Here is a 20,361-nt window from a genome sequence, read left to right as displayed (position 1 = left end):
AGTTACGGTAAGCTGTACCTCTTTGAGCCGGTGACAGTGTGACGGTGTGACGTGTGGCTGTCCTCGTTTCTCTGTGCGCCGCCGCTACAAACACAGCCAGCCTGCCATTGAGCTCCGCTGCCGCGTCTCCGTTACCTACTGCAGTGCTGCCATCTAGTGGGTCGCCACAGAATTTTCTTTTTCTTTAAACGAAACAGCTGGCAGAAAATCAAGTTCTAAATGGAGAGCCTATAGTCACATCGTCACAAGAAAAGGCATAAAGCTGCTGATATTTTGAAAGAACCAGATTTGTCAGAAGATTAATATTTTGATGATAATGACGGCAATCAAGATGAGTATGTGACATTTTTGACGAGTTCATTATCTACTTTACATTTTTCATTGTTTACTGCATCATATCTGCACAGATGTTTACTGCAGCGTCCTGGTAACAAATGGTCCAGCAGTCATAAACGTGAGCCAGAGCTGAACCATAAGACATGTAACCAGCATAAGCCTCACCCCAGACAGCCTGGCCCCAAACTCCAATGTCCCCGAAGTGAAGGCTCTCCTTATAGAACAGTAGGGATTAGAACTGGCCTCACTAGCACAGGCTGCGTATGTAAGGAATGGACAGGTTTGTTAGGCAGAAGATCTTCATCATCATCATCATCATCATCATGCCCTGTAGGGACAATCGCATGTTTCCAGATGAATTGAGAGTTGACATCAGTTTCTTAGAGCCACGTTAACCATTCACAGCCAGCAAGTACCCTCATCTTCAGTCAGGTCTGAAAATGTCCTTCCGCTGAAGAACTCGTGGAACCCGCACGTGACTTTCACGTTCTTCCTGACTGACACTCTCAAGGCGTTGTAACGAGAGGACAGGCAACGTCAAAAGAGGAAAAGATTGAAATGAAAAGAAAATGCGTGCAAAAAATGCAAAACGAGTCCTCCAAAGTCTTCTGTCTGTTTAGGTTGACGACCCCCAGAAGAGGGCAGCTCTTCCCATCATCAGGCATTCTGGGAGGAAGAAGCGGGTCCGGGTTGAGGGACCCTGGAAGTAATGTCAGAGTTGGTCAGCCGTCACTCTTCCTTTCTGCTGAGGGAGGAAAAGATGGCACAGCGCCATCTGCTGTCTTGGCAGGGAATTACCATCTGCTAGGCCTTTACGCTGTCCCCTGTGCCCTGTGCCCACACGCATGACGCCTTATACCTGGCATGAAAATGTCCTGCACATACCAAACATTAATCCTATTTTTATTATTAAAGGAAAGAGCCTAAGAGACCCAAATCTACTCTTCAGATCTTTATTTTTCATCCTTTTGTCCCGCAGATGCCCGCTAATGCAGCCCTTCGCCAACTCCAGATTTGTATTCTATCGTGTTAATCATTCATTTGTATTGAATGTTTTTCTCCTTCACGAGACTCCATTTTATGTGTGAGTAGCACAGAGGAGGCTCCATCCTCTACGTCGCCCCCCAGTGGTCCTGCACACCTTAGCAGGCCAACGTGAACACATGCCAGTGCCAGTGCCAGTCCACACAGCTCATTGAAGTGGTGGCATTGAAGGCTAATTAAGGCTGCAGCTGCCATCTTGTGTGCTGGCATCGCAGCAGATATGTAAATCGTCACCGGTGGTCGAAAGTGTTGATGTCTCTTAGAACTTTCACCAAAGTCAGGTCAGCAGGGCTCGATCCAAATGGCGTCACATTCACCAAGTCAGGTCCTGTAACTGTGCCAAGCATAGAGCAGAGTGTCACATTGTCCTTGTTGTTTTGGGGGTCAATAGGGTGAAATAAAAGTGAATATAAAAGACAACGAGAAGACGATGTCCCCAAAACGTGACCCCTCACTGTGCTTTTGCTCTCCTTTTCATCAGAGCCCGGCCAGCCTGATTGACAAGCGACAGCAGCTGTTCATCTGGCAAGCAGGCTTCTACACCATCGTCCACGCCCCGATGGAGGACATCACCGTGCTGTGGGACCACCACACCACCATCCACGTCCAGGCCGGGCCTCGCTGGCAGGTGAGTCGTCGTTCTTATCGGCGCTGCGTTTGCACGCAACTTGTCTTTGGACTCCATTGGCCGCGGAGCTTCTTCTAGGAGGGGATGGAGGCTGCAGACGTGAAGGCGCGCAGGCAGCGGAGGAGGCAGCAGCCTACCATTTAGTGGTGCCAGCGTCCTGAGCTCCTGGCCTTGGCACTCTCTGGAAGGCTCTGGCACTTCTTTCTGTGTCTCAGCTCTCCAGTTTTGGGCAGACTGGCCATCACTTATTGGATGAGTTTGCCCCATAACTACCTGGCACCTGCCCCGACTTAGCCCCCTGAACCAGATGAAGAGGACTTGATAATGAATGGGGATGAAAGAAAACTTTTTAGACTGCAGATAGATTAAGGTGGGCACTTTAGTAGCTACTGCATTCTTGGCGTACTCAACACCTGGCAGGGAGAACGTTCACATTAAATGTCCTCGTGTCATTTGGTGTCACAGTAGGTGACACACTGAGAAGGAGCTTCTCAGCATCTCCCGTCTTTACTCCTTTTTATGTCCTGAACTCACTTTGAGCTAATTCAACTGTAGAAGAGTCTGAGTTCAAACGGGCGCCGTTATGTTGCCACCTTCACACTCGGAAAGCTCGAAGAACAATCAGAATAAACAAGAAATGCTCCTCTCGTAAAGTGAGCCAAGTAGTGGAGTTACCTGCTCTGTGTGTGTGTGTGCGTGTGTGTGTGTGTGCGTGTGTGTGTGTGCGTGTGCGTGTGTGTGTGTGTGTGTGTGTGCGTGTGTGTCAGGCCAGATAACCCCGAGGTGAAGACCCGCCCTGTACATCAGTCTGGGATTAGAACTGAGCTCACTAGCACAGGAACAGGCAGGTGTGTTAGGGAGAAGATGTTCTTCATCATCATCATCATCATCATGGCCTCTAGGGACAATCCCAGTTTGCAGATGAACTGAGTGTTGTCATTAATTTCTTTGACCCGTTAACTATTCGCAGCTAGCGAGTTCCCCCGTCTCCAGTCAGGTCTCCAGTCTGGCAGTGGGGTTTTACTGGTGCAGCCAGCAGTTGTGTGCCTGCGGACAGAGTCGGGCGCCATTTCACATTTGGCCACCCCATTCTTTCCATAAAGATGGCGTTCTTAACAGAGCTGAACCAGAAGTGAGCTCCTCGCTGACGGGGCATGTGAGGGGTCTACAGGTGGAGGTGACCTTCAGGTTCTGGAGTGGGAGTACCTCAGAGGTCAAAGGTACAGACCATAAGGTAGATGGATGCTCCCTGAAAGGAGGACTCGCTCTTCTCCAGCTGCATTCTTTTCTCAGCCCATATCAATAGATAGATAGACAGATAGATATTAATTTTAGTATAGTTGCCAAGATTGTAAAACTACATACTGTAGATAGATAGATGTGAAAGGCAATATATAAAAGATGAATGGATAGGAAAGGCACTATATAACAAATATGTAGATAGAGAAACAGAGGGACAGACAGACACATGTGCAAGACACTCTATAATAGATAGATAGATAGATAGGAGAGGCACTATATAATAAATAGATGTGAAAGGCACTCTATAATAGAAAGATAGATGGATGAAAGGCACTATATAACTAACAAATAGATAGCTAAATAGATGTTAAAGATGCACTATATAATAGATTGTTGAATGGATAGGAAAGACACAATATCATAGATAGACAAATGTGAAAGGCACTATATAATTCGATAGATAGCTGACCTTAAGTCTTCTGCAGGTGTTATTCTAGAAGTTTCCTAAATTGTTGTTAATTGTATTTTTTCCATTTATTTCATAATAAAAATCCAGGCGGCTCAGCCTTGAGAGTCAGACCCTTGTTACAAAGCTGAACTGTGTGTGTGTTTTACGTTTGAAGGGGAAGCTGACTGGACTGTGCGGTAACTTTGACCTGAAAACAGCAAACGAGATGCTCACTCCAGAGAACATGGAGTCTGCAACGCCACAGGAGTTTGGGAACAGCTGGACGACTGCAGAGGTAATCGATGTCTTTGAAAAGCGCGTGCGTCTATCTATCTATCTATCTATCTATCTATCTATCTATCTATCTATCTATCTATCTATCTATCTATCTATTATATAGCGCCTTTCACTCTATCTATCTATCTATCTATCTATCTATCTATCTATCTATCTATCTATCTATCTATCTATCTATCTATCTATCTATCTATCTATCTATCTAGTGCCTTTCACCCTCTCCTATTTGTCTACCCTTTGCACAAAGAGTGATTGATGCCTGTGTCATTTACAGCAGATTTTTGGATCTGACTGAGATCCCATGATGACCACTGTAAGAACACTAGGGGTCGCTGTCACCCCATCAAACCCAACAGACAGACACACAGACACGGGGTAAAAGCACTAAAAAGATATTTAATATTTTCTTCTTTAAATAGTGCTCCTCCAGCACCACAGCCACCAATAAACACAAGTAAATCCACAACAGATCTCTATAACCCTCTCCTTCCCAGCTCCCAGCATGCTCTGTCTTACTCCTCCCGACTCCGGCTCGCTTGCTGGGTCTCCAGCGGCCCTTTATATAGTCCTTGACCCGGAAGTGCTTCTGTTCTTCCACTCAGGTGACTTGCTAGCACTTCCAGGTCAGATGGAGAATTGGATTTTTCTTCAGCCCAGGGGGTGCCGTATTTATAGCCCGGAAATACTCCCAGGTCACGAGGATGGGAATCTCGAAGTATTTCCGGGCTATAAATACAGCACCCCCTGGTGGCACCCAACAGGGCTGCGCAACTGACCTCCAAGTTCCAGGATTCCCACACCGTCCGATCCCAGGGAAGCTGGGAGGGTGCAGTGACCTGAAAAGGCCTTCTTCCCCCATCCTTCCATCACAGAGGCGTCCTGGCCAGGATGAGCTGCCGGTTGTCCGCCACACCGCGAATGTCTTCTCTGACCCACAGCCCACCTTTGGATACTTTGTGAGTTCTTCCTGCCCCTCCTTGTTCTCCAATATTTGAATTAAAACCTGGAAATAACCTGTAATTAAATATATAAACCAATGTATGGATAACTGAATCCTGTACCCTACTACATCCACGTAGCCAATTACACCTCGAGCTGCCCTCCCCACCGCACACCCTTTCACAGACGGTGCTCTTTGACCTCCTGCAGCCCCCCGGCTGCACCTCCATTAATGCTGACAGTCGTTGCCCACGAGGTGCCAAGTTCTGACCTGCCGCCAGTCTGTGTTCCCATTGGGTCTCCGTTACTGTGCTGCTGTAAAGTGACATGAAGAGCCCGTCGAGTGACGAGTGACACCAAGAAGGAGAACCCAAGGCCTTACAAAGTGTGGGTTTGTTGAAATTGTATTCTGACCCAAAGCCTCAGTCAAGAGAAGTCAGTGACAGTGATGGTGACAGGGTGACATTCTAGTCGCTCACCAGACTTTTTTTTAATAATCCTTTTTAAAAATGTGACAATTGTTGCTTTTAGGTTTATGGGGACATTTTTGTTACGACTTGATTTGATTTTTATGTGATGCTCCACTGTGTTTTTTCTTTAAGTGTTGCGTTCATCAGTCGCTATGTGGTTGTGCTTTAGAAGACACACGAGCTGAACGTTCACCTTTAAGAAAAGACTCTCAGTTTGCTTCCTTTCTTATTTTTTTAATTAGTGTGTGAACAGCCCTGACATCCGAAATCCATGCAGCGTGAACCCACTGAGGGAGCCGTTTGCCAAGACGCGCTGCGCCATCCTGCTGGGGGACGTCTTTGAGGCCTGCCATTCTCTGGTGAGTTCATTGTAGAGCCTTCTTTAGTGGAGAGACGTGTGGCATTCAAGAGGGCCTTTGAAGGACTGCAGACATCATCAGTAGGTGCCAAGGGACGCGTCGGCCATCCAGTTACAGGGGACAGACGTAGAGAGACCCCCAGGAATCTTCTGAGTGGGACTCTGTGAGGGGCGTCTTTGCTCCTCTTCATGTACTGCCCGTAGTTTTTAGGAGGTTTCTGTCCTCGAGTTCTCGTCTCGTGTTTACTCCGATTTGACGTGTGAAACGCACACCGATTGGAGGACAGGCCTACAGAGCCTGTAAAATAATAACTCCAATAGAATAATTCACAAAAAAACAATATGAAGACTAAAACCATACAGAAATATTAAAATACAACATGAAATAAATAATAAATAACAAGAAACACTTTTGGTGTTTGTCACAAACAAACATCCTGGCACTGAGGGTCCTCATGGAGCACAAAGACGAATATCGGCAGAGTTTCCTGGCAGCCTTTGTCGATTTTCGTAAAGCGTTCGACTCGGTTGATCGAGCTGCCCTGTGGGACATCCTGAGGGTCCGCGGGATCCCCTCGAGGTTTCTGGATGTCATGGCCGGCCTGTCCACTGGTACTGTGAGTGCTGTGCAGAGTGGAGGCAGACCCTCTGTGTTGATTCTGGGGGTCATCAGTGGTCTGTTCTGCTCCTACTCTGTTCAGTGCTTGCATGGACTGGGTGGTGGGCAGAGTCGTGGGGTCCAGCAGCTGGGGTGCATCTGGTGGTGAAAAAAGATTCACGGATCTCGACTTTGCTGACGACGCTGTGATCTTCGTGGAGTCAATGGAGGCTCTGATCAGGGCGCTCGAGAGACTGAGTGAGGAGTCGGAGTGTCTGGGTTTGCGAGGGTCCTGATAAAAACAAAGAGCCAGGCCTTTAATGATCACCTGGGCACGGCCATCAGCAGTGTGTCTGTCTGCAGAGGGAGTGACGACCTCGTCATCGAGAGGTTTACTCACCTCGGCAGTGACATTCATGTGAGTCTGGTGACTCTTCCTGTGAAGTCAGTAGACGGATTGGGAGAGCATTGGGGGTCATGAGGTCATAAAAGGGGTGTTTGGTGCTCCCGATATCAGCAAAAGGACAAAGGTCCAAGTCTTTAGAACCCTGGTGCCCCCAGTTTGTGAGACATGGATGCTATCCAGTGACCTGAGATGAAGACTGGACACCTTCATGTGTGTCACTTTGGGGCCGCTGGTTTGACTTTGTGTTGCTCATGGCGTCCCGAAGCTGCTCGTCTGTCTGGAGATGATCCTGTTCAGTGGATTCTCCATGATTGACAGGAGTCTGCTCAGCGCCCGTCTCTCTGCCACCGATGTCAAACTGTCCAGCTCCGTGCCTACAATAGAGCCTGCCTTCCTCACCAGTTTGTCCAGGCGTGAGGCGTCCCTCTTCTTTATGCTGCCTCCCCAGCATACCACCATGTAGAAGAGGACGCTCGCCACAACCGTCTGATAGAACATCGGGAGCATCTTATTGCAGATAAGTAGTCTGAATTAATGTTGTTAATACAAACTGAAACTTCGGGACTGCTATGCAGTAGTTTGATCCATGCACAAATGATCAGGTCAAACCCAAGTTACTCCAATGTAGTGAAAAGGTGGTTCCATTCAACCATATCAAATGCTTTTTCTGCATCCAACGATAATAAAATCTCTGGGGTGTTAGACTTTAGGGTGAATATGTTACAATGAAAAGGCTTCGAAGATTGACAGCTAAGGGTCTGCCTTTAATAAATCCAGCTTGGTCTTGTGATGTTACTGAAGGGAAGTTCTTTCTCAATCCTTCTAACTAGGACTTTGGAGAGCATCTTAACATCATTATTCAGAAGTGAGATTGGTCTCATGCACATTGTAAAAAGTCCTTATTTTGCTTATGAAAGACAGTAATTACTGCTTGGCAAAAAGTCTGAGGTAGAATTTTATTGTCTCTGGCTTCTGTAAATGTTGCTAATTAAAGGGGAGCTAACTTAAAATTTTCTTATAGAATTCGGCAGGGTAGCCATCAGGGCCTGATGATTTTTCCGCTCTGAAGTGAGTTCATAGTGCCTAGTAATTCTGAGAGGTTTATCCAATTCCTCTGCACTGAGAGTATCTAGTTGTGGTATCTGTAATGCATCCAAAAACGCTTTAGGTTGTGTCTTGTCTTCTTTAATCTGAGTAGAATATAAGGCCTTATAGTAGTCTCTAAATGTGTGCATTATATTTTGATGGCCAATGATTTTGTCTCTGTCTGTGTTGGTGATTGCTGGGATTGCATTGCAAACTTCCTGCTTGTGGATTTGTTGAGCTAAGATCTTATTAGCTGTCTCTCCATGTTCATAGTAATGATTTAAAAATGAGTTGTTCTCAGTCTTTTGTTGTCAAGATTGCAAAGCCCGTCTATTCCTGTAAAGTGCCTCGTTAGGGAGCCTGCCGTGTTCTTGACCTATTCTGGTAATTTCACTGATTAACTATGAGGCTTTCTCGGTTTCCAAATTAATTTTGTGGGAGAGAGATGAGATAATCTGTTCTCTTAACAAAGCCTTCAGGGAGTTCCCAAAGTATTCCTGCAGAGACCTCTGAGGATGTATTTGTCTCTAAAAAACAATCGATTTGCTTGGATATGAATTCTGTACAGTTCTGTCAGCTAATAACAGGGGGTTAAATTAAGACACCAGCTGCGAGATGAGCATGTGGGGCATAGCGATGTGGGCTCCATGATCAGAGAGGCATGATGGGAGATAACAATAGCATTGTATTTGCAAGATTTGATTGTGGGCAAAAAATTATTATCTATCTATATATATAATTCACTAAGGCAAGACGACCATGGAAAGCACGCCGGAAGGGGCGTGGATTCACTAAGCCGCCGACAAGTGAGACACCTATGGCGCACACAGGAAGGAGCCACGCCTACCAACTCCAAGACCATTGGATACGACGACAACTCACAGAGCCACGCCCACCAACTCGGACGCGACACAGAACAACCGGCGTCATTTATATTCGTCTGTCGTAGAGGTCACATGCAGCTCCGACCCACGTTGACTGTTCATAGAGGCGTGTTTCTCGCGGAGGTGAATCGCCATATGCGGCGTGTAAAACGGTTTGCGAGGGGTATCCCATGTGATCCTTAAAACGTTCCTTTACAACTGAGGGTAAAACACAATGAAGTGAGCAGTCTTTAAAAAACGAGTTTTCGGTTACGACGCACAATCGCGTGCACCATAGCAAACTGTTTTACACGCTACATACAGCAATTCGCATCCGTGACAAACATGCGTCTTCTTAGATACTCCTGCACTTTGTACACACCCCCTCCTACCTCGCTACCACCGTTATATATAGAAAGGCAGCCAAAACCGCACAGAGCAATGAAAAGTCTACGTGAGTCACAGGTACATCTGGACTGTACAAAGACGACAACGACTCGAGTGACGAGTTGAAGGTGGGCACATGAGCAGGCAGTGCATACAGCAGACTAGCATGACGGAGGAAGCGGAGTGGACGTCCTTCTCCTCTCCTCCCGTTCCACCCTGAGCGCCGGACGCATTGTGTGTTGGTTCGTTCCGTGCATTGGTTAAAACCCAATGAAGGAGGCAGTCTTTAAAAACCAATAAGCCCTGTGCCTCTGTTTCATTACCGTCTCACCTGCTTCACCAATGCAGGCCCCGCAACAGGGCAGCCAACCGGGTAACCAAAGTCTTTGGGTTCAGGGGGGAGTATGGTTACAAAGCTGAAACTTAAAGGAATTGACGGAAGGGCACCACCAGGTGTGGAGCCTTTCGCTTCATTTGACTCAACACAGGACACCTCACCGGGCCCGGACACGGACAGGATTGACAGACTGATGGCTCTTTCTCGATTCTGTGGGTGGTGGTGCATGGCAGTTCTTAGTTGGTGGAGCGATTTGGCTGCTTATTTCCGAAAACGAACGAGACTCCCGCCTGCTAAATAGTTACACGACCCAACAGCGGTCGGCGTCCAAATTCTTAGAGGGACAAGTGGCTTTCAGCCACGTGAGATTGAGCATTAACAGGTCTGTGATGTACTTGTATGTCCGGTTCTGCACGCGCGCTACACTGAATGGATCAACGTGTGTCTACCTGGCGCGGGGAGCCGTGCGTAAGCCGTTGAACCCCATTCGTGATGGAGGCCGTGGCTTGCAATTGTTCCCCACGAACGAGAAATTCCCAGTACGTGCGGATCATACGCTCGCACTGATTACGTCCCTGCCCTTTATAAAGCCCCCTATGGTCGGGTGACTTGGTGGATTATATATATAAAAACAAAGCAGCCGGGACTGCAAAGAACAATGAATAGTCAACGTGGAAACCGACTGAGGCGGTGGTTAGAAAATTAACAGTCAACGTGACTCACAGGTAGGGAGTTGGTGGCGGGCACATAAGCGGGCAGTGCGTACTGAACGAGCGCCGTTCAACCCCGTCCTTCGCTTTGGAAGGAGAAAGCGCGATGGCGCTCCTCCAGATTTCATTCACGGACAATTGTATGTTGGTTCGTAGCGTGCATTGTTGTAATGTTGCTTTTCTTGGTGGCTTATTAAATTACGGATTTTTCAAATGTTTCTTTTCTCCTCTGTGCTTAAAAATCATTTAAAAAGTGGCCTGATTATGCGACGTATGCTACGCCGTGGGTTGGCTAGTAAAGAAATAATCAATTCTTGAGTACCAGTGATGTACTGGTGAGAAATATGCTCTTAGGTTTGGATTTACAAATTCCCATGGGTCTGATAAGTTATGATCGGTTTTCAACCGTGTGATTGTCTTTGCAGTGTTAGATGTTATCTCCCCTGGGGCTGAAGACCTATCCAGGTCTGGATTTACAACACAGTTAAAGTCTCCAGCCATTATAACTTTATGAATCTTCAAGTTAAGAATGGATGTGAATATGTTTTGCATGAAGTGTCTATCGTCTTCATATTTATCAAAATCACTTTACTACCCATCACCACCACCACAAATCGCCCTACAGGGTCAGATACTACACCAGTGAACTTGGTCTATGTATTAAGAGTCCCACACCTCTAGTTTTCTTGGTATAGCTGGAGTAGAATATTTAGCCTGTCCAATCTCTTTGCAACCAGAACTGATCCTTACTTAACTCTTTCAGGGCTGATGTTGACTTTTGTTGAAATTCAGGGGGAGAGGACGGTAGTCAAGTGATAACTGTGACCAAAATCTCCCTTACGTTTTACTTTGACTCTCTTTACTAGAAGGACAGTTGAGTAGCTTTGCTGATTTAAGCTCGATTTCCTGTGCGTGCATCAGTAGAGAAGGGCAAACAACCTCTAAAATGGCATCGACATCTGAGACTAAAGCGAATGTGCAAATTAAAATACTCCATGGACATTTTACGTATTATCGCTGAACCGGACTCTGACTTGTCGGACTTGGAGTTTGATGCAAGTAATCTAGAGATGGAGATCAAAAACGAATGTGAGGTATGAGCATCGGCTGATCAGTCCCCAGCTGATCATGGTGCTGAACACATCTGTGTAGCTGATATGCTTACAGCAGCATTCGCCTGGGAGGACCACCACTTATGATGACAAGAGGTACAAACCATATCGAGTCCCACTGTGACAGCCACTACTGCCCACCTGCTGTGCGAAGACAGCCAGGCAGCCGGCCTACCATGTATTTCTGCTGGCCATTGAGGCAGCCCTGCACGGCCACTGCTGCCAGAGATGCCAAACATGTGCCAACAGCAGCCACAGCATGTAGCAACAGATGTTTCATGTTGACTTATGTGTGAGACCATTGCTTTATGTGCTTTTCAGAAAACTGAGTGTTTTGGAAAAAATATTCAGCCCTCCAAGAGTTAATAAGTGGGTCCCCTGTGAAAATATTATCTTGGCGTTAGACCTGTTAGGTGAATGAATACTTTCTTTCTCTTTAATTCGTGATTGAGACCTTTAACATTCCAGCTCACAAAGTTAAGCATGTGGTCATGGAGACATTGCCTCTGAACTTTTGTTGACATTTTGTAATCATAAATTAAGGTTGTACATTATTACAATCGATAGCTTAAACCTTCATTTCCAGTTTTTCCAGGAGTTAGGACTATAAAGCCTATTGTTGTGCTGCGTTGGCACTTAGAATTGTGGGGGTAAAACGGATAGATTAAAAATAGCTTACTCTCTTAAACCCCCCCTCAGACCCTCCACCCATCCATTTTGCCCCCAGCCCATTTTGACTTCCCTCGTGAAGGTGGATCACACTTCACAAAGTCCCAGTCCTCTGACCTACTGAGAGACGGAGCACATCCAGAACAAAGCAAGCCCCCCAGCACCAGTCTAGAAGGATTAAAGGAGAGATTTCTATTGACAATACAGTCCAAATACTAGAAACTTAGAATATAATCTTAAACAGTCCCAGGGTATGACGTTAAACCGTTCCCTTTGGGGAGGAAATAAATAAATAGATTGATTGATTGAAAGGCACTATATGGTAGATAGACAGATAGACAGATAAATAAATAAATCGATTGAAAGGCACTATATAATAGATAGACAGATAGATAGATAAATAAATAAATAAATAAAACAGGATGTATAATTACAGCAAAAGTCTCATTGCGAATGGAGCAAATTGCAGGTAAGTTCTTCTCTGCACGATGCGACTCAAGTTCGTATTTCAGAAAGTGGCGGGGCCCATTGTCTTTGTTCTTTTTCTGCTTCATCCAGAGAACTAAAAATCTAGAACTTGCCTTGAATTTCCTCTCTCAATTTAGCAGGATACAAGAGGCTGTATCTGATGTTGGCTTTGCGTAAGTGCCGTTCAATCCTGGAAAACGCGGCACGTTGCACAGCTGTTGAGGGTGAGAGATCGGGGAAAAATACAAATGTTATTTCCAAATATAATCTCCTGTTTCAGTCTAAGAAATGGCATCAAATTTAACTAAGATTCTCATTTGTCAAAGCGTACAATGGGGCTTCTTGGTTTTGAGGTGTTTGTCCTTTGGCTCACTGACTGGTTGCCAGCCAATCACGCTGGGCCGTTTGGCAGTGAAGCGACACGAACCTCGTACAGTCACCGAGTCGGCCGTGTCTCTACTGGGGGAGAGCTACACCTGCGAATGTAGTTTATGTATTTATTTATGATTATGACATTTCTTTTTGTTTTTATATTTCATAATAAAACACTGAAGTTTGTGTGTCCAGGCCAATGAGCAATTCGATTGGCTTTGGTAATTCAAAGAAAGAAGGGGAAGTGCGAGTGTGAGACGCACAAGGAGGAGTAAAGACATAGGAGGTGCGCTGAGTGAGTGTCGCCAACAAAGACGGAAAGAACGAAAACCGGAGAGGAGGTCGTCGAGGAAGACGTCACGGGACAAGGGAGGGACGCCGATGAAGAGACGTTCACACACACACACACACACACGAATACCGAGGACAGGCGCTGAAGGTACACGTAGGGCAAGGGAGAGCACCTAGTCTTCAGTTATTGTATTGCCTCGTATCAACTGGTACCAAAATTTACTAGGGGGGTCCGCCCTCTGCTCGCTTCGCTCACCCACCCCTGGGTTTGTTTAACTGGATATACAATTTAAAGAGATTGTTATTTTCATGGGGATTGTTACATATGCATTATTTTCACTTTTACTTTAGTAAAAACAGTATTTGGAATGAACTTTTCTTCAAGATTGCATTGAATTTTGATTCCGTGTTCGGACTTACATCGTGACAAGGCAACGTATAACTGCGTATGAGTGAATATCGTTTCTCTTTCTCTCTAATTTTCTATTGTTTGTCCATCTTCTTCGCTTAGTCATTGACGTGTCATCTAGAACGTATAAAATGATTGTCCTGATAAACTTTATAAGAGCTGAGAGCGCAGGAAGTGTGTCTGACAGAAGCCTTCACACGACTGAGAGGTTAGATGACGGTAGTCTTGTTTGTAAATAGTTGGGTGTGACTTAGAAGAATCTCCTGCTAAAAGTCTCCGTCTCATATGGCTTCATACTGCACCGACATTTTTGGAATCTTTTAATTCTGGATGGCAACACAAATTAGACGACCTACAAGTCTCCGACTTAAAGTTTCAATTTGAACAATATATTTGATCTCTTTTTGCTGTTCCGTTATTTCACCGAGTAATCATTTCCATTTGCGATCTTTACTATCATTTATTTGGTGGTTTGAGTTTTCATCCTCTCATTATCTCTAACGCACGGTGGCGCAGTGGGTAGCGCTGCTGCCTCGCAGTTAGGAGACCCTTACGGGTTCGCGTGCAGTCTGCATGTCCTCCCCGTGTCTGCGTGGGTTTCCTCCCACAATCCAAAGACATGCAGGTCAGGTGGACTGGCGATTCTAAATTGTCCCTAGTGTGTGTGTGCCCTGCGGTGAGCTGGCACCCTACCCGGGGTTTGTTTCCTGCCCTGCGCCCTGTGTTGGCCGGGATTGGCTCCAGCAGACCCCCGTGACCCTGTAGTTAGATTGGATCATGGATGGATGGATGGATGGATTATCTCTAACCTGCTCTGCATGTGTATCATGCCAACGTTTTTGAATGCTTTACGACGTTCTACTCTGTCATCTGCTCTTTGCCTTTTATTTTCCAGCCCCGGGCCTGTTAAATCTCTTGGCACAAAGTCTCGTCTCGCGGGACGTGTAAGAGTCTCTCCGAGAAAATCACGTCTCGTCTCCTTACAAGATTTTTTTTTATAATAGAGAGAAATATATAAAATATTGTTTTTTGTTCTGGAAATACCTGATATATAAAAATAGTTCAGCACCAGAATAATGACTTAAATATTGTAACTACAATCATTTGTTTATTTCTTATGTACAGATAAGACGAGATCCCTGCTCTCTGCACACTTTAAATGAAATTGAACTTCAGCGACTCCCTCTGAGTAGGCACATTTCATAACACATTTCATTTATTTGTAGGCGCCTTTCTAAACACTCAAAGACACCAAACAGTAGATAAAACACACATTACAAGCAACACGTAACATTTCTCAGCACGCGTGTTAAATTCTGCAGACATCTCCCTGAGGTGCTCCTCACATTCCCAGCTGTGTGCCGCAAGCCCAGGGGCATCATGGGTAAAGGTTTAGAGCTGAGCCTTACGCTCGGATTGCACCGAACTGTCTGTTAATTTTAGGCTCGTCAGTTTAATTCAATGGCCTACATGTCATCTGGGTTGTTACAGTTTACAGAGCTGCATATTAGAAATGATAATTGCGCGGTCACCGTCACTGTAAGCTACCCGACAGGCTGACAGGTTAAACACAGAGCTACCATGATCTATTTTTCTTTAATAATAATACATTTTATTTATAGTGCCTTTCCCATGCTCAAAGAAATATAGGCGCAACAACTCTGTTCATTATTTTTCTTTATATCGCCATTAAGGCCCTTAATCTGAAAACCGCACAATACCTGACTCTGAGCTCTATTGTCCAAAGGTCACGTGAAATGTTTCCCCTCATTAATACAGCGTACCGAACAGAAAGTGAACATATTCTTCATTCATAGATTTGATCTTATAAGAGAAAGAAAACCTGCCAGCTTGGCCAGTAACCACTAGGGGGCACCACTGAACCCCAAACAGCAGACACAGCCACTCCCGACACACTTCCAGTTTCAAATTTTATTTGACAAAAGGGAGCCCTTCTTCACGCAGCACCAGCACAGGTGCACCACACACACTCTACACACTTCTCCTTCCTCCTCCAATGGAGCGTTGCCCGCTGCCTCCCGACTCTGACTCGACTTAAGTGAGGTGGCGGGCTCTCTTTTAAACTGGACCTGGGAACTGGGAACTGCCTGTCCAGGTCCAGCAGGGCAGTCCTCCCCACCAGTTGCAGCCTCTTGGCGTATCGAATGATCCCGACAGGGCTGCGTTTCTAGACTCCAACTCCCATAATGCCCTGCGGGTGTCTTAATGTGGTTCAGCCTTGAGGGATGCTGCCACCTGTGATGTGGGGGAATGAACTGTTCCCGGCAAGGCTGTTCACCCAGTTCATCCAGTTTGAATCTATCTTTTATGCCGACCAGGATGTCTGTCCTTCCTCCCCGCCACCTACAGTCACAATTGTTACGTGTTTCCTGCAGTGTCAGGCCTCAGGTTTTTCAAATTGAATCTTGTAGACACATTTGTTGGTGATGATTCCTACTTTGAGCCAATTCACAGATGGGTTCTGCACTGTAAACAGCTGAAGTTGGCATGTAGTTGGCATTTATGTCAGTTGTGAAATGAACAGCCTCGACAAACACTGGAAAGGTTTGGGGCAGCCACCCATATGTTGCCCCTGGCTGCATAGATTTAGAAATGATGGCGGCTTTAAAGGCCAAAAGTGGAAGTTCCGTCATCTGAGGTGCCAGAACCGGAAGTGACATCATTGATGGCGTGTCTGGTAGGTTTTCCCGTATTTGGCCTGCAGAGATAACAAAAGTAGGATTAGTGCACCCTGCCACCCCTGGCCTGGCGTAATCACCTCCACTTGGTCCACTCAGCTTCCTCCTATTCACACACGCGTGACACAGTTAATTAGGTCACATCTATGTCATGAATTGATTTTTATCCATTTTGCAGATTCAGGATAGAGAGACTCACTGGCACGTATATTATTTCATAAATCTAAAAAGAAAAGGTTAATGAAATGCCACCCCAGCCAAAGTGGCACCTGAGCGACCACCTTGTTGCCTGACCCCATGCACCAGCCCAGTCCATAATATCTACCGTAATTACTGAAAGTAACCTGTATGTGCTGTCACACACATGCCCTCAGGGCTTGTCTACCTGGTAATTACACTCCAAGCCAGGGGTGGCGCTGTCACCTACTGCCTCTTCTCTTCCAAACTCTGTGGAATGGATAATTGACGGTGTACCACGTATGATGTCACTTCCGTCTTCGCCCCCGGACCCGCCTCTTCTGCATCATCCAAATGAAAAGTGGCTCCCCCCCATCTTGGAGTCAGTCGTACTAAGACTCTCATCTGCAGGCGACGCTCTGCTGTTATCGGGTGAATTTTCAACACCAAATCATCCCTCAGTTATATGGGGTTCACCCTGGTGCCCCAAATCTTTAGGACTTGATGTCTCCGTTTACAATATAAGAATAAAACAGAAATAAAATGAAACTAAAAAGACTAACTTAAACTAAACTGAATTTTTGGAATCGGAAATAATCTAGAAACTACAGTAGAGCCCCTCGTCCCCCGTGCGTGTGCCTTTGTGTCTGCCGCATTGCTGACGCTCGGTACCGTATATGTGAGCCAGCCTGTCCACATCGACACCGCGGAATCGCAGGATTCTTGTGAAAGTCGCCTTCATTTGGCTCAATAATGGCTGCCCAGTGGCACAGTGTGTGTGTGTGGTGAGGCTGGCATCTCTTCAGAGTCTATGAGAAGTGAAGACCACGGAGAATGGAGAAGGCGGCGAGTACCAATAGTGATATGTGGGAGTGTGTGTGTGTGTACGGCGTATGTCATTACACCATCGTCCCTGGAGTGTCAAGCTACGACATGAGAATCTCGCTCATTCGAGAGTGAGAGAGAGAGAGCACAAGTATTAACGCCAGATACACTTTATTATTACTATTATTATTATTATTATTATTACTATTATTATTATTATTATTATTATTTGCTGTTGATCAGATCTCATTGTACACAAGTTACCAACTCCACTTTGTCACTGCCATGTTTGTAAGCAGGACACGACTGACATTCAGGCTTCACTGCTCTCCGCTTCAGACGCCACCCAGTTCTGGTGGGATGTAAGCAGGCAGAGCAAGGTGAAGGGTTGGGGCACCGGGTGATCCTCAGGTAACTGGCACCACATTAAACACAATGACAACAAAAGTCAATGAAAATGATGATGAGGAACCCCCATAGACCCAGTCTCTCTCTCTCTCTGAACACCAACATCTTATATGCAGATTAGGTGGAACACCCAGGGCTTCCTGACGTCAGTGGAGGTCACGTTGGAGCCCTTCGCCCGTTTGACATCCACTCTGAGGGAAAAAGGTGGGAAAGAGTTGGTGACAGCGCAGACCGATGGTGCGGAGGTGAATTACATTCCATATCAGAGTCTTGAAGATGCCCCCACTACTCATGTATATATAGTAGTAACTGGGCCAATCTGTTTAATGTCACGCACCAAAAAAAGGGAACAGAAATGTGGCACAACAGAAAGTAGGTGCAAACTTGACTTCTCTGAAAAATAAGCCGTCTCAAGCGAGTCAGGGTTAGGGTCAGGGTTCAAATCCCACCTGAGACCCCTTCTTCTGGGAACTTATGGTGTTACAGGGTCACAAAGAGGCAGGGCAATGTGGGAGGAGTTTAGCTACACCCTGTGGGAGTCTCCTCTGCACTGTGAAGGGAAAAAAGAGACAATACTGTCAGTGACTGCGCCCCCTGTCCTCCCAGAGTGGTACTGCATACCAGAGCTGAGGCTGGAAGGTGATCTTCAGACGCCCAGGTGTGACACTTCATACACTTTTATCACAGGTTGATGTTACCTGGTTTTACTTGAACTGCCTCAGTGATACCTGCGGCTGCAGCCGGGGGGGAGACTGCGAGTGCTTCTGTACCAGCGTGGCGGCGTACGCACATCGGTGCTGTCAGCATGGGATCGCAACAGACTGGCGGTCCCCTGATGTCTGCCGTGAGTAACTCCTGTTTCAGTCAAGTCACCTGTCACCTGTCTGTCTGTTATGTAGTGCCTTTCACATTTGTCTGTCTATCAAAAGATGCCTTTGACATCCATCTATAATATAGTTATTTTCATATCTGTACATGTGTGTCTGTCAATCAATCAATCAATTGATCAATTATATAGCACCTCTTTATGGAAAATTGAAAAAGCACACTTAAAGTTCAGCTATCTGTCTAGTATATTGTGCCTTTCACTTATCTATCTATCTATCTATCTGTTTACTGTAGAATACCTTACACTGTCATTATAAACTGTCTGTTTTAATATAGCGCCTTTAACTCTCAGTAAATACTGTCTGTCCTAGTTATCTGTTTGATATAGTGCCTTTCACATCTATCTATCTATCTATCTATCTATCTATCTATCTATCTATCTATCTATTATATAGTGCCTTTCACTCTATCTATCTATCTATCTATCTATCTATCTATCTATCTATCTATCTATCTATCTATTATATAGTGCCTTTCACTCTATCTATCTATCTATCTATCTATCTATCTATCTATCTATCTATCTATCTATCTATCTATCCATTATATAGTGCCTTTCACATCTATCTATCTATCTATCTATCTATCTATCTATCTATCTATCTATCTATCTATCTATCTATCTATCTATCTATTATATAGCGCCTTTCACATCTATCTATCTTATTATGCATCCAGTTGTGCTTAATACTTGCGTGTCCTCGCTTGGCAGGTGCTTTATATCCAATGTGACTTATTAACCTACCTGAACATTTCTCAGGATTTCTTTTGTCTTTCATTTTGTATTCCTGTCTTTTGTTTTGTTTTTTTCTGTCCACTTGATGACCTTATAAAGTCATTGAAGCCCCCCAGACCTTAATGAAGTGGCTGAGCTGAACTCCTTCACTGCCAGATGTCCCTTCCTGAGTTGATGTCGCTAGGATCCTTTTAATGTCAGACGCCTTTGTTTTGTTCTCTTCATTGCTGATTACTTTTGTGATTTGTGCTCTTTGTAATTACGCGGCGTACTTGTCGCAGTCACCTGAAGAGCTTTAAGCCCAAAGCCCGTTGCAGTGAGTTGGTATTTTTTAGCCCACCGATTCCTTTACACGACACTCGAAGCTCTCAGACCGCTGCTTTTCCTTTCAATGTCAGCTCTTCTCACTACTGATCTTATTAAAGTAAACTTTATGTCTTTTGTTTTTTGAATTCCAGTGTTTATAAAGTTTTTCAGTTGTGTTTAATATTTCCCTCACTGAACTTTGTTTCTTTCTTTTTTCCATTGTAGCCTATGACTGTGAATATCACAATAAAGGTAAGTCTTCATCTTTTCACCTTTGATGAATCCGCGCACGTCACCTTCGCCCAGTACGGCTGCTGTTTTGTCTCCTTACACAAACTCCGCTTGTAATTCTTGATTTCGCCTCTAGAGGGCACAAGATCATCACGATCACCACTCCTCCCGTAGCTCGTCTGAGACTTTCAGCGCGCGACTTTTAACAAAACCAGCACAACAAAACGTACATCTGCGCTTCTCCTGGAGTGTCTCTTGTCTGTGCTGCACAAAATTCTACCTTTTTACACAACAGAATTTGAATTGACTTACGTAGAGCCGTTTGGAATTAATTGGTGCAAAGAAAGCCGTTGATTAATTGGTGCAAAGAAAGCCGTTGAGTGATTATCATTGGAACTTCCTGCGTGTCAGTCCGTCCCTGGAGATGTTCTGTTAAAATTCCACACTCCTCTTGTTCAAAGGCCAACTCCATCTGGCTGATTTGATGAGGATGAGGATGGCAGGGGAGTGGTCGTGTGCTACTGAGTAGAGCGCCGCCTGCTGTGTCACAAGTGTGTGAGCGAGGACATCACACAATAGTGCAGCCTATCGGCGATGGGACTTCAGAGGAAACCGCGGCTC

At 45.5% G+C, this 20,361-nt stretch overlaps 1 protein-coding gene across 1 annotated transcript in view; it reads left to right on the top strand.

Annotated features, from left to right (window-relative positions):
* Window positions 1-20,361, top strand: part of otog (otogelin) — a 231,377-nt gene that overhangs the window by 123,004 nt on the left and 88,012 nt on the right. The window contains exons 24-28 of the mRNA XM_039740451.1: window positions 1,862-2,008; window positions 3,874-3,993; window positions 5,647-5,763; window positions 18,267-18,423; window positions 19,735-19,761. Of these exons, the coding sequence (XP_039596385.1) occupies window positions 1,862-2,008; window positions 3,874-3,993; window positions 5,647-5,763; window positions 18,267-18,423; window positions 19,735-19,761 (568 nt within the window). The remainder of the gene's footprint in view (window positions 1-1,861; window positions 2,009-3,873; window positions 3,994-5,646; window positions 5,764-18,266; window positions 18,424-19,734; window positions 19,762-20,361) is intronic.

The sequence above is a fragment of the Polypterus senegalus genome, chromosome 1 (assembly GCF_016835505.1).
Source record: "Polypterus senegalus isolate Bchr_013 chromosome 1, ASM1683550v1, whole genome shotgun sequence".
Classification (NCBI taxonomy): domain Eukaryota; kingdom Metazoa; phylum Chordata; class Cladistia; order Polypteriformes; family Polypteridae; genus Polypterus; species Polypterus senegalus.
Note: the sequence above shows the minus strand (reverse complement) of the source record. Positions and strands in the feature narration are given on the sequence as shown.